The sequence below is a fragment of the Telopea speciosissima genome, chromosome 1, assembly GCF_018873765.1.
Source record: "Telopea speciosissima isolate NSW1024214 ecotype Mountain lineage chromosome 1, Tspe_v1, whole genome shotgun sequence".
Lineage (NCBI taxonomy): Eukaryota > Viridiplantae > Streptophyta > Magnoliopsida > Proteales > Proteaceae > Telopea > Telopea speciosissima.
Genome location: NC_057916.1, coordinates 5488550 through 5502136, shown reverse-complemented (window position 1 = coordinate 5502136; position 13587 = coordinate 5488550). Strand labels below are relative to the sequence as shown.

Below are 13587 nucleotides of genomic sequence, written 5' to 3'. Positions count from 1 at the left end.
TTTTAGATTACACCTATGCATAGTTGTCAAGGTGTTGCATAGGCTTCCAGATTACACCTATGCATAGTTGTCAAGGTTTAGCATAGGCGTCCGTCATCACCACCCAGGAATCACCATGTCACCATTATATTAATCTTTTTAGATTACACTAATGCATAGTTGTCAAGGTGTTGCATAGGCTTCCAGACACCCTTTGCTGGAAGGGTATATAGGCACCTTCGCTGGAAGGGTATCAAGGCACCCTTGGCTGGAAGGGTATCGAGGCGCCCTTCGCTGGAAGGGTGCCTTGGTCACTTTAGGCGACGCCTTGATTTTTCCCCCTCCTCCAACACCTAGGGATGCCGTGGCAACTATGCAGCTAAGAGCTGAATACTAAAGGGTTTTTATGGTGTGGAGAATGGAGATGGAATTCATGAATTTGGGGGCAAGTGATTTATTACTGATTGAATCTTGCTGCTTTTGTTCAAAATGTAGTGTAGAAAGAGTACTGTTTTCCTGTTGATTCAGCACTATACCTACCGTTAATGGGATTGGTCCTATGCGTTATTTGATGATTTGCAGATTTATTTTCTCGTCCTTCCAATGATTATGAATGCCAGTACCATTAAAGAAAAGAATGTGAATCACACAACATATAAGACCTGGACTAGTGCTGTAGAGGAGGCCGATTGAATACAGAATGCCAAAGGTTTGCACCTAAATAATTTGTGTACATAAGCTTGGGTACCAAAGAAGAAAATGGGTATTGAAATGTTTGCTGCAATAGCCTTGTGAATGTCGCAAAAGGATCACTGAAGCTCTTAAGAAGTGGATAATCTTCATTCTTCTTTTGGATTGGATCAAGTAATTTTTGTCCTTTATAATAATATGTTATTGAATTGCCTTAATAATTTTTAGTCGAATTCATCAGGGTCAAATGATTTCTGCTTTACATATTTTGAAGATATTCCTTAAAGCATATGATTAAGATAAAATTATCATACAAATTGATCTAGAACATGGGTGTTTGACTAGAGTTTATGCTAAAAATTTCTTATACAAAGCAACTCAACTTCAGTTGGTAAAATGAATAAACCAACCACCATAGTTGTCATGGCGTCGTCTAGGCGTCCAGGCGCCTTGGTCACCTTGCATCCCAGCCCTCTCCAACGCCTTGGGTCGCCTAGGTCCCTAGATACCGTGACAACTATGCCATCTACTATAATGCAACATCATAGAGGCCAGTCCATAGTTGTCAAGGCGTCACCTAGGCTCCAAAGGAGTTATCCTGAACCTAGGCTACTGCCCACCAAGTTGTCTAAGCACCTAGGTCCCAAAATCCATTGGAAATGGGGACAAGAAAGAGGGGGGGGGGGGTTATAAAAGGTTATGGTAAAAGGATTGGGGAGATGTAATATATATGCTGCATATGCATATCTATTCTTTCTTTTCCTTCCCCAATGAATGTAGTGGTCAACACTATTGCAGACTTGTAAATTGTAATAAATAGCTTGAGAGGGTATATTGTTGCTTTTAACCCCTGACGCTGTATTCTTGGACCAAAATTGTACTGAACTTGCATTCTCACACTATTTCCATTTTTCTTATTATACCATGTTTAGTTTACAACTTTACATTGGGATCGATACACATGCTGTTGGCTCTAGAAGCCCTGCATGTTAAGCCTACGTTCTGTAGTATTCAACAAATGATGCTTTTGGGGCAGAAATTTGAGGGTGACATGAATGTGTGCAGCCTCTTAACCTATTTGTTAAGTTGCTGATCATCTTGAATGCTTTACCTTGTAAACTTAGTTGTTTACGTTTCAAGTTTGAATTGAGAAAATAACGAAACAAGCTTAGAAAGGAAGATATCTTTTGCCATTTGTCGGAGGCTTTGGACATTTTTCAGCTGAAACTTTTATATGGATTGTGGGTAATTTGGTGAACTTGTGGAGCTCCTCGAGTCCACAAGTTAAATTTTTTTTTTTTGGGGGTTTTAAGTTTCCTTGTTCATTTATATTCCTTTTCTGCATAGGGTTTTCTGGTAAACCGTCTGCATACACCCATATTGTTCATATATATATATAGATTTAATTAGAATTATGTATCTTCTTGCACAGAATGTGAAGGCATACTTAAGACGAGGCACAGCGAGGGAGATGCTGTTCTGTTATAAAGAAGCTGCTCAAGGTGAGAATACTGGTCTTAAAATACTATATGACGTAGTTAAATATTGATATGCCAAGTAACAATTATGTTTCATAACTTAATGAGTTAGAATCTCTCTCTGTGGGCGTCTCTTAAGGTAGGGAACACATAAAGAACTATTCTTAAGAGGGTTGGGAAGGCGGTCCTTGTGTACATGATAAATCTCTACCAAGCGATACAAGAAATTGATCTGACAATCTATCATTGTTTTAGCAATGAATGCACTGTATGATCATTTCAAGGCCATGGTAAAATGGGAATTTTCCAACAGTGGAAGGCATTTCTTTGGACGACTGAAAAAAATCATTATTACTACTGTAGAACACCACTTTAGACTTGTAAACTAGGTTTTGTGCAAGTTGACATAAACAAATCACAGGGTTTACAAGGAGAAACATAGTGGTCAAGAGTTCGACATGAACATGTATGGTTTTGAATGCTACCAAATTAAATGCAGTATGACAAAACCACTGGTGTTCTCAATTCTCAACTACATGACTATAAAGTATTGGCACCAATGGATCTGCCGTGCAGCAAATGAAAGACACCCAAGGGTGTCTTGTGTAGGAATATCCCTTAGAACTTTCTGATATGGAAAACTTTTCCCTTCTTTCATAGACTTTAAAAACTTCTTAAAACTTTTCTTCTCTTGATATTTGCAGATTTCAAGCATGCCCTAATTCTTGAACCACAAAACAAAGTTGCTAAACTTGCAGAGAAAAGATATAAGAAACTTGCAGGCTGATGTTTTTAGATGAAGAAGATGATGAGTTGGCTAAACGATTTTTTGAGTTGCCTTGTTTTGTTACCAGCTACTGATGCTGGATGACTTTGGAAGGCTGCTGTCAAGCATTAGCAATTGCAATTTTCCCCTTGATTGGTAATAAGCATCCACAATTGTTCCTATTATTCTGTATAGTGAAATTTTAGGTCTCTAGTCATTCATATGGCTTACCTTTTATAACTTTCTTTTCTCTTCATTTCCAATAGTACAAAATTGAGTTTATTTTCAACAAAATTTCCAGTCTTTACCATGAGATATAGTAGAGAGCTTCATTTGGTATGAAATTTGACGCTCGAGTTAGGGGAGGCTAACGCCTACTCGTTTGCAAAATTTGGGTCTCACCTGACTTCCAAGTGTCACTTACGGAGACTTGATAAAGAATGATATAGGAGGGTCTGGGAGATACACAGAGGATCTGAACGGTTGAAGATGCAAATCAGGACATAACTGACTCAATGAGTAAGTGGTGGAAAATTTTCCTCCACCAAAGAATTAGTGAGGCCTATACATGAACACAAGCCTATAAATCCCTAAATAAAAGGATTGCATCTGGGTTGACAGTTTATACCATTTTACATCTGACATTATTAGATGTTCCACAAGGATCAACAAAGACCTAGTGCCAGCCACCCATGTGGCATCTATCGTTCATAAACCTCTTAATCTAAGGGTGTTAAACGGTTTTAGTCTTTTATCAGCTTCGGTTCCGGTCCCCCTTATTGGTTTAGTATGGGTTCAATCTCAGTTTTTCTTCTATTAAAAAAAATAAAAAAATACATCGATTTTTATAGTTTTTTATTAGTTTTTCCGATTTGAATCCGTTCGATTAGTCTCATCAGTCGGTCAGGTCTATTTTGATTTCGAAGCGGTCCAAAAAATAAGAAGATGCCAAAAAATGATAATGAATTAGGTTCAGCTCTGTCAGTTTTTATTTTTTTCCAGCTTGACTCAGTTGGTCTTTTATTTCTGACCTCCATTTTGATAACCAACCCTCACAAAATTGAGAATTTCGGATACATGAAAAAGAAAAAGATAACCATGAAAGCTTTCTATGCTAGAAGGTTCATAACTCAAACATATATAACTAACTATTTAATTTTTATTTTTTTTTTAAAAAAAAAGCAAATTTATAAAATGAGCAATTCCATTCATTATTTATGGGATGTCCTCAACATGACTCATATTTAAATAGCCTACCTATTTTACAACATTCACTTAAGTAATTAAGATTTTCCAAAGAAACAAATTAACGGAATCTACGTACAATATAGAAGTATAGCTTATAGTAAATATCAGAGAGAAAATCATGAAAGGAGTATAGGCATGCTCCGATGAAATCAAACCACATTCTCCGCCAATAAGGGTTGATGTAGAGAACAGTTGCAATTCCCAAAAAACACACCACATATGAAGCCACAAAACTAGTTGCGAATACAATGGTGTCAATGTCATCATGCTCCTTGTTCTCCACATTATTTGAAGCTCCTGTTGCCGAAGGTGTGTTGGTTGATGATGTGGAAGAGCAGAAAGAGGAGGACATTAGTGGTAAAGGGAAACCACAAAGGTAGGGATTTCCCTCATAACTGGTGCTGTCGAACGTTCCAAATTGTCCCTTCATCTCTGGTGTCTTGCCAGATAAGTTGTTGTGTGCCACTGTGAAGACTGCCAAAAAGTTGAGTGTAGTAGTCAATTCTGAAGGGATTCCCCCAGTCAGTCTGTTGTAGGACAGGTCAAGGCTTTCTATTTGTTTCAGTTTGGAGAAGGTTTTTGGGATGGATCCGGTGAGCTGATTGTGTGACAAGTTTAATGCATGAAGTCCATCTAAACTTCCTATTTCATGTGGGATATGACCAATGAGATTGTTACATGATAAATCCATCCCGGACATGTAATTGAGGATGCCACCTCTGTATAAATTAGACATACCTTTTGTCCTGAATTCTATTTCTTCTGTTGCCCCAAAAAGACCACTATCTGAAACCTCAACAACAGAAACCCAGCCATTAGCATAGGTTTCAGACATAGATTCCATCTTTGACATCCTCCCAAATGAAATGTTACTGAAACATCGGGGTATTGATCCAGACAAGCTATTATAGGAAAGATCCATTAACTGTATCAATTCCAATTGGCACAAATGATTTGGAATTGTACCACTAAATTGATTTCTTTGCAACAAAAGAACCCTCAAACGAGAAAGGGAACCAATCCAATCAGGAATACCCCCATAGAAACTGTTATTTCTTATATCCAATGTCAACAAATTTGAGTTGTTGTTGTTGTTGACAACAAGAAGAAGAGAAGCTGCTGCATGAGATGGTGATGATCCTGTGATTAATCCATTTCCTTGCAAATGTAGATGCATTAAACTTGTTGAATTCAATAATGAAACCATGGATCCTGAAAGATGGTTTTGAGAAAGGTCTAGAAATTCCAACCCCTCAAGTAATTGAAATTCATGAACTGGAATGTTTCCTTGTAAAAGATTACCCCGCATCTTAAGCACTCTCAAATTTGTAAGGTTACTACGTATCCAACTAGGAATTTTACCTGTTAGCTGGTTGTTACTGATATCTAATATCATTAGGCCATTGCACTTGGATAATCCACTCAAGATATTTCCTGAAAATGAGTTGTTATCCAAATATAAAATATATAACTGAGTTAAATTAAAATGTGGAGGAAAAACTTGGCCTCGCAATCTATTATTTGAAAGTCCTAAGAAGTGTAACTGGCTGCAACCTATGGCCATGTGCTTAGGAATTTCGCCCATAAAATTATTGTTAGACAAATCCAAAGTATACAAAGAGCTCATATTACCAATTGATGAAGGAATGCCACCCTCAAAATTATTCTTTGATAAATTCAGATGATCGACGTTTGGGAAAATGTCACCAATATTCTCTTGAAGCAGTCCATCAATGCAATTATTCGAAATGTCTATAGAACTTACAGCATTGTGGACATAGGATGGTAAGAGGAAATGACCGCTCAGTGAGTTATCTCTCAGGTTTAGAAATCCCAACATTTTATTGTTCTCCAGTAACCAAGATGGGAACAGATCGTTTAAGTTGCAATGGGAAAGATCAACACCTTCTAAGTTGTACTGGGTGGAGAGAAATCTGGGAAAAGCAGCATTTGACATTTGCTTGTTAAGACTGCAATTTGACAAGTACAGTTCCTTCAATTGGAAAAGAGGAGCCCAATTATCATCATCATCAGTTTCTATCTCTAATTTGTTTCCAGCATTGGTAAGGTCAAGTACCTCAAGTTTTGAATTGTTAGCAAAGGATTTGAATGTGAATGTGCCCTCAAACTCATTGTAGCCCAAAACAAGATGTGAAAGTGACAGACTGGTGATGAGAGATGATGGGATGTTTCCTTTGAATTGGTTATGGGACAAATCTAATATTCTAAGGGATGTCAGATTTTGGAGACATGGAGGAAGGATCCCTTCAAAATTGTTCGAACTGAGATCCAACTCTTGAAGCCTATTCATTCCACAGAAAGCTGCATAAAAAGTAAATGAAGTTAGTGATCAGTAGGAATATTTGATACTCGATCGTGTATATACCACCAAGTATAAATGTCAAGAATTTCATCCCTAGCTAAGTGGGCCAATTAATTAAGACAAGTCTCAGCTATTACGTACTACTTATGAATTTGGCTTATTATTTGTTTTACCTTGTATTGCCTGGGAGGAGCAATTGATGTTACTGTATCCCAAACGCAACGACTGCAAGTCACGGAGATTACCTAATTCTGCACCATGCATGCACCGAGAGATCAAAAAAAATGGAAAACAACACATACAAATTAAGGGTACTGATCGATCAATCACTACTCATAATTTGGATTATTATTATTTTTGTTTAATTTTATCTTGTAATATTGCTTGGGACGAGCAATTTAAATCATTGAAACTCAAATCCAACGATCGCAAGTTGTGCAGATTTGTTAATTCTGCATATATATATATATATATATAGCACCAAGAGATCGATTAAGGAAATTAAAACACAAAGAAAGAATATTCAATATCATCATATTGGGTGATGATCATGTAATCACTACTGCACCAGCTGCTTTAACAAGCAATGATACTGATGATCACTAGCTAGGCATGCATTTTGGGTAATCCTATTTTTACGTTGTAACATTGGTTGGGACAAGCAATTGAAATTATTTCCACTCAAATCCAACGATTGAAAGTTTTGGAGATGAGCTAATTCTGTAGCACCGAGAGAGAGAGGAAAACACAAGAATCATCCATCCATCATAATATATATACATATATATTGGTTGCATGATGTAATCAGTAGTACTACTGCACCTACTTTTAACAATGGTGTACGTACTACTGATCATGATCACTACTCATAATTAATTTGGGATTATATTTATACCTTGTAATATTGCTTGGAATGACGAGGAATTGAAATTATTCCAACTCAAATCCAACGATCGCAAGTTATGTAGATTAGTTAATTCTGCATGGAAGCACCAACCAAGAAATTAAGGAAAACACAAATTAGTAAGTACTCAGCGCGATCTTCAAATTATAAATGTAGGTGGTGTCAGTAATAATAAAGGTGAGGGACGAATGAGTCTCCTCCTCCCCTCGATCCATCCATCGAGACTTGAATGAATTGAAGTATCCTTGAATTGAATTGATTGATCAGGTAGCTACATGAATCTGTATATAGCTACGTATTATTCTTTTATATATTATTTCATGATCAGCAAAATATCTAGACATATATATTTATATTTACTTTCCATATGAAGCAATCCTTCCAAATTATTGTCTTGGAGGGACAGAGTCCTAAGGGATGTCAGTGAACCCAAAAATGGAAGTATACTGTTGTTAAAACGATTCTCAGTAAGGTCTAGAGCCTCCAGCTTTCCCAATCTAACCAAACTTGTGGAGCCTGCAAATTAAAAGCATAGAAATATATGGGTTGGTTATAAAGAGGTACTACTTAGGTCAATTCTGAATTAGGTAGCTAGTCATGTCAAGTACTACTGATTTGTTAATATTTAACATAATTAACCATTTATATTTTGCTTTCTTTTGAAGACAGGATTAATGAACATATATATATATTATATTTGAAACCAACTAAGTGGAGAAACTTGAGTAAAAGGTAGGTAGGGAGATTAGAGAAGCAAACTCTTCTTATTCCCCACGACATTTGTGATTAATATATGGGTTTTGCGATATGATGGCTTTTACAGCAACAATTGTCATCAAGCCGTCTCGCCCCAACCAGTTTGGACGACTGTGACCACAACAACATTTACATTTAAAATTTTTTTTTTTTTTAAATTTCTTATGATCGAATTTATTCTTTTAAGTAAGGGTGTTGGAATTTCAATTCCTGGCTGGAAGAATATTAATTACCATACCATACCAAATTAATTTATTAGCTAAAGCAGGGAATGATGGAAGAAGGATATGGTCCAAGAAGCCACTCTTAATTACCTTGTTTTGTTTGCGAAGAGGCCTCAAGGAGATAATTAAAACTCAGATCCAATGACTTCAAGTTATGGAGATTAGATATAAATTCTGCACACAATAATAATAATAATAATAATAATAAGGATCGAAATTAAGAAATAATACCATGCATGCATGTTTTTGACTGGTATGTAATAATAGCTCACACAGATCATCAATATTCCTTTATGTCAATTACTCTCTTCGATCATGCATGCTCAATATTTGTCAGCTGGTAATATTTGTCTTGTGAAGGAAATTCTAAATTTGAGCTTCGATGCGGGAAGGGAGCAATGCCTACCTAATATGACATTGAGCGCAAGTCCTAGCTAGCTATATGTATTTACCTTCCTAATCAATTGATCTTTCCGGCCGAAAATCAATTGATCTGTCCAACGGATTAAAGTAAGGGGACCCTCCCATGAAATAATTACTTCCAAGGGACAAAGTCGTAAGGGACTTGAGTTCACCCAAGGATGTGAAGATACTGGTGTTGTTGAAGTTATTAAGTGATAGGTCAAGGACCTCTAGCTTTCTCAACCCACCCAATCTTTCAAAACCTGCAGGCAAGATTATATAATAACAAGTTAAATGTAAATAATATGTCATCATTTGGGTCAAGCCATGGTATTGATGATCGAGTACTGTAATAATTGATGACAAAAGAAATCAAGGGGAGAGAGAGAGGGTGGCGGGGGGGACAAAGAAGATTTGACAAGAGAAAATAAAGAGTGATCATGAATAAACTATATAAATACCTTCATTGTTGATCCAACCATTAATTCCATTATAAGATAAATCGAGGTGTTGCAGTTCTTTGAAGGTAGAAAATAAAGTGACATTTATATAGCATTCATCTCTCATCATTGATATTAGACCATAAAAATCAGGTGTACCAGCAAGGGAGAGTTGGATGACTCTTCCAGTAGTAGCATTACACTCTACTCCCTCCCAAGAACAACAGTCACTCCTACTACTCCCTCTCTCATCATCAGCAACCCATGATGGTAAGTAGTGAACACCCTCAAAATAAATGTTCCAAATGCAAGAATCCTTGAATTCCAAGAGAGAAATCCTCTCTTCTTCCAAGCACCCCAAACAACACCACTGAACTCGGAGTAGTAATAGTAAAACTAAAGGAACCCCCCATAAGAAACTCTTCTTCAAACTACACAACTTCATCTTTTACAAATTCTACGGAAAACAAAACCTTCAGACTTCGGAGCAGAGATAATTCATTCTATGGGTGCATGGAGGACAACTTTGTTATATAAATAAATCTTCTCCAATGTCCCAACTCTGGCCTACTTCCCAATCCATCGCAACACCTGTCGATGGGATGGACTTGCGTTGATTGACTTAATCAACCAGTGGGGTCCACGCCCAGCTCATATTATTTTACGGAATTACCCATTTATACCCGGCCACCAGGACAATAATCATTAATTTTTAAAAAAAAAAAACCATAACGATACATCCAATATTTCATCATTAATTGGCATGAAAACTCGTGAAACTCAGAGAAATTTAGATAAATTTTTTTTTTATTTATTCTTACATGTGAATTAAATATTTTGGGAGTGGTATTTCTTTTCTGTTACTTCTCATGTTACCCTTCGTTACTTGTGGATTACCAACCTTACATGGATTCTTCTTTTTCTTCTTTGATTTTTGTTTCATTTTGTTATAAAAATTCTTTTTTAAGGTGGTGCAAATTTTCTGAATTTTTTTTCGTGAAGAATTGAAATGGAGATTTTTGGTGTGTTTTAACTACTTGACAACTATTGATTTAAGAAATCAGAAGATTTCTCTTTCTCTTCCTATCGTCTCACTTAGTTTTTAAATTGGGTTCGTCTTACCTAATGCTTGAATTGTTAAACAAATTCATTGAATTCTAGAAGGTTGATCGACATAAGATGTTGCTCTTTTTTGGAATAATCATACCTGGAGGATAATGGTTGTTGATGGTAAGGACGAACCATCGTGTGACTTAAACATGAGGTGGTTTCTTCTTATGGACAAAATTGAAAATTTTGAAAAATTTTAAACTCATATGACTAAAATTAGATCAGCTAACTAGCATTAAACATGTTTAATTAAATACCCCAAACATCCATTTTCAAACACAAGGTACGTTTGGGGTATTTTTTGCAAACAAAATGGGCACCTCAAATGTAATTTACTATTATTTAAAAAAAAAAAAATCACATATCTTCATTGAAATTCAATTTTTTTTTTTTTTAAAATTAAAATTATGGAAAAAGACTAGACACCTATTCTCCTGTGTCCGACCCTATGATTGATGTATACCGTTAACTTACCCAAAGCGCTGATTCATTCTCAACCATCTCCCAATAATTATTTATATAAACTCGAGGACAAAGTTTTCCTTATATCTGAACTTTATATTTCATGATTTTCATCTGATTTCATGCTCATAAATAATGAAATGGAGGATAGCCATGATTTTCTATTCAATTGATGAGGGTATAAATGGGTAATAACCATATGAGCGGACCCACTGGTTTGTCAAGTCAATCAACGAATATCTATGGTGGTCTTCTTGGCGTGTGTTGACTGCCCTATTAATTAATTGACACCTGGACTTTCCCAAATTTTCACTGTCGGGACTTTTCCACAATGTTTTTAAGACCTTACGTCCTTTTTAATAGCAAGTGCCAAGTGGTGTATTGATTGACTAAATCAACTAGCGGGCCCCACTCAAATGGTTATTATTGTCTTTTTATACCTTGGACATTTGAAAAGATAAACAAACCACAACCTATCATTTCAAATAACGAGCGGGCCCCAGTCAAGGCAGATCTATCATCTATGGCTGGCAGGTCTCCGTTGCCTTTTCTATGTGGGGCTTCTTGCCTCAGAAAGACCAAGTGGAAAATCCTACTACAGCCAGCGTATAATTGACACCTGCACTTTCCTACTTTCTTCTGACGACAAGGTCACAAAATGGATTTTTCTACGGAGTTTTTTAAGGCCTTACGTCCTTTTACGGGACCAATTCAATGGTTGGACATGAATGAAGCCGGTTCAGTCACGCACTATAAATGGATGGACCCATTGTTTTAAAACGAAAGGTTTTGTTGACGACTTGACCTATATTAGGGAAATTAAAAGTCTTTTGGTTTGTCCTTTTGTGAATTGATTGATTGTTATAAGTCACGATAAATTCCAATCCGATCAGACCAGGACCAATGGCAATATAGAAGGGATTCATTTCTCACCTTCACCGTTTTTTTTAATTTGCCTTTTCGGTCTCCCTTTTATACTTTAGAGACAATTTCTTATATCTACTTAGATTAAAATAAATAATTACAAAAAGAAGTAGGAAGTACTAGGCATAATAATAGGGTGGTTGGGGTTTACTTGTCCTTGAAATTTTGGCATTAATTAGAAACAAATATCTCACATATGCTTCGTTTTTTTTCTTGAAAATTTATAAAAAAATAAATTGATCGATAATGCAGATTTTGCACATTGGCATGCCATATCAAGAAAATTTGGGTGTTAAAATTGCATTCCACACCTATACTAATGAGCCTACATCATTTTTGCAAAATTTAAATATGCATGCATGCACGTGATTATTCTTTGATACCAACTTAAGCCTTATGTATTTCATTCCCGAAATTGAAGTTAGATTTTCTTTCTAATTTATATATTCTGAGATTATTTTTCTACAATTAATCTTAAATTATTTTGTTCTTTCTTTTGTTATATATATCCATATATGCAATAAAAAAACAAAAAAAAAAAACCAATGATTTTTCTTCCTTTTTCCCTTGTTAGAATCAATTCTCTATCTATACATACATGTGCATTCTTTAGATTTTCCTTTAGTTCTTTTAAATTCACAATGTTTAATTTTTTAAAACTAATCACATATCTTAATTCTTATGGATTTCTTCTGATTTTATGACAATAAATAATGAAATGGAGGAAGAACAGGGTATAAATGGGTACCCCCCCCCCCTTCCATTGATAAAGTCAATCAATGCACATATCTATTACAGATCTCCTTTTCCTTATCTATGTGGTGGGGCTTCTTCCTTTTAATTTGTTGATTCCAACATTAATGCGGCGGCGGTTACATGTAAACGCCATGATTCCTACTTATTATCCTTTATACACCGACGTTTGATGGTAAACGCCGGTGAATATTCATATATACCTGCGTTTATAGATAAACGCCGCCAAGGCCCGTAAAAAAATGCCGCGAAAGACCCTTTTTCTTGTAGTGTTTCTTACCATTTCAAAATGTCAATTAATGAAATTCCCATTTCTCAATTGGTGCAACTTTCAGCAAGCTGAAGCTGACTACACTCAGGCAATATTACTAGACAAGAAGGTAATAAATAAATAAATAAATAAATAGTGTTACACATATTTCTGTTTTTGAGCATGGTTACTTTTAAATATATTTTCTAAGAAATTAAGATTCTGCTGTTGTTACTCCTAATGACGCTACTGTTCAATTATGTTCAATGCTCTTTCTGGCTAAAATTTGGCCAAAACCCCTTTTGTGTGTACTGGTAAAGAATTTCTAGGGAGGGTAGTTCTAATTTGCAAAATGTTCTGCGAAATTTGATCATCACCACCACCACGGAATCACCATTATATTAATCTTTTTAGATTACACCTATGCATAGTTGTCAATGTGTTGCATAGGCTTCCAGGCACCCTTTGCTGGAAGGGTATCAAGGCGCCCTTTGCTGGAAGGGTGCCTTGGTCACCCTAGGCGACGCCTTGATTTTTCCCCCTCCAATGCCTAGGGACGCCGTGGCAACTATGCAGCTAAGAGCTGAACACTAAGGGTTTTTATGGTGTGGAGAATGGAGATGGAATTCATGAATGTGGGGAATCTGCAAGTGATTTATTATTGATTGAATCTTGCTGCTTTTGTTCAAAATGCAGTATAGAAAGAGCACTGTTTTCCTGTTGATTCAGCACTATACCTACTGTTAATGGGATTGGTTCTATGCGTTATTTGATGATTTGCAGTTTTATTTTCTAGTCCTTCCAATGATTATGAATGCCAGTACCATTAGAGAAAAGAATGTGAATCACACAACATATAAGACCTGGACTGGTGCTGT

General features: G+C 36.1%; 1 protein-coding gene and 1 pseudogene across 1 annotated transcript; one reads left to right on the top strand and one right to left on the bottom strand.

The window, feature by feature from the left end:
• The window catches only part of LOC122665082, a 53526-nt pseudogene extending 50533 nt beyond the window's left edge, over nt 1–2993 (top strand).
• Nucleotides 2994–4219: 1226 nt separating this feature from the next.
• LOC122647925 (receptor-like protein 15) lies at nt 4220–9338 on the bottom strand. The gene is made up of 7 exons (XM_043841220.1): nt 9232–9338; nt 8889–9033; nt 8821–8837; nt 8459–8542; nt 7749–7904; nt 7380–7463; nt 4220–6483 (listed from the first exon to the last, which is right to left on the bottom strand). The coding sequence occupies exons 5-7, from the start codon at nt 7753–7755 to the stop codon at nt 4220–4222; spliced, it is 2355 nt and encodes a 784-aa protein (XP_043697155.1). The 5' UTR covers nt 7756–7904; nt 8459–8542; nt 8821–8837; nt 8889–9033; nt 9232–9338.
• Between the last annotated feature and the right edge of the window lie 4249 nt (nt 9339–13587).

What these genes read in the sequence shown, in the direction of transcription:
- LOC122647925 (XM_043841220.1), bottom strand. An exon ending in ATTCCAAGCAATATTACAAG is followed by an intron (nt 6,484 to 7,379) that starts GTATAAATATAA and finishes CTTTTTATGCAG; the next exon opens with CTTTCTGTGGAATGAATAGG.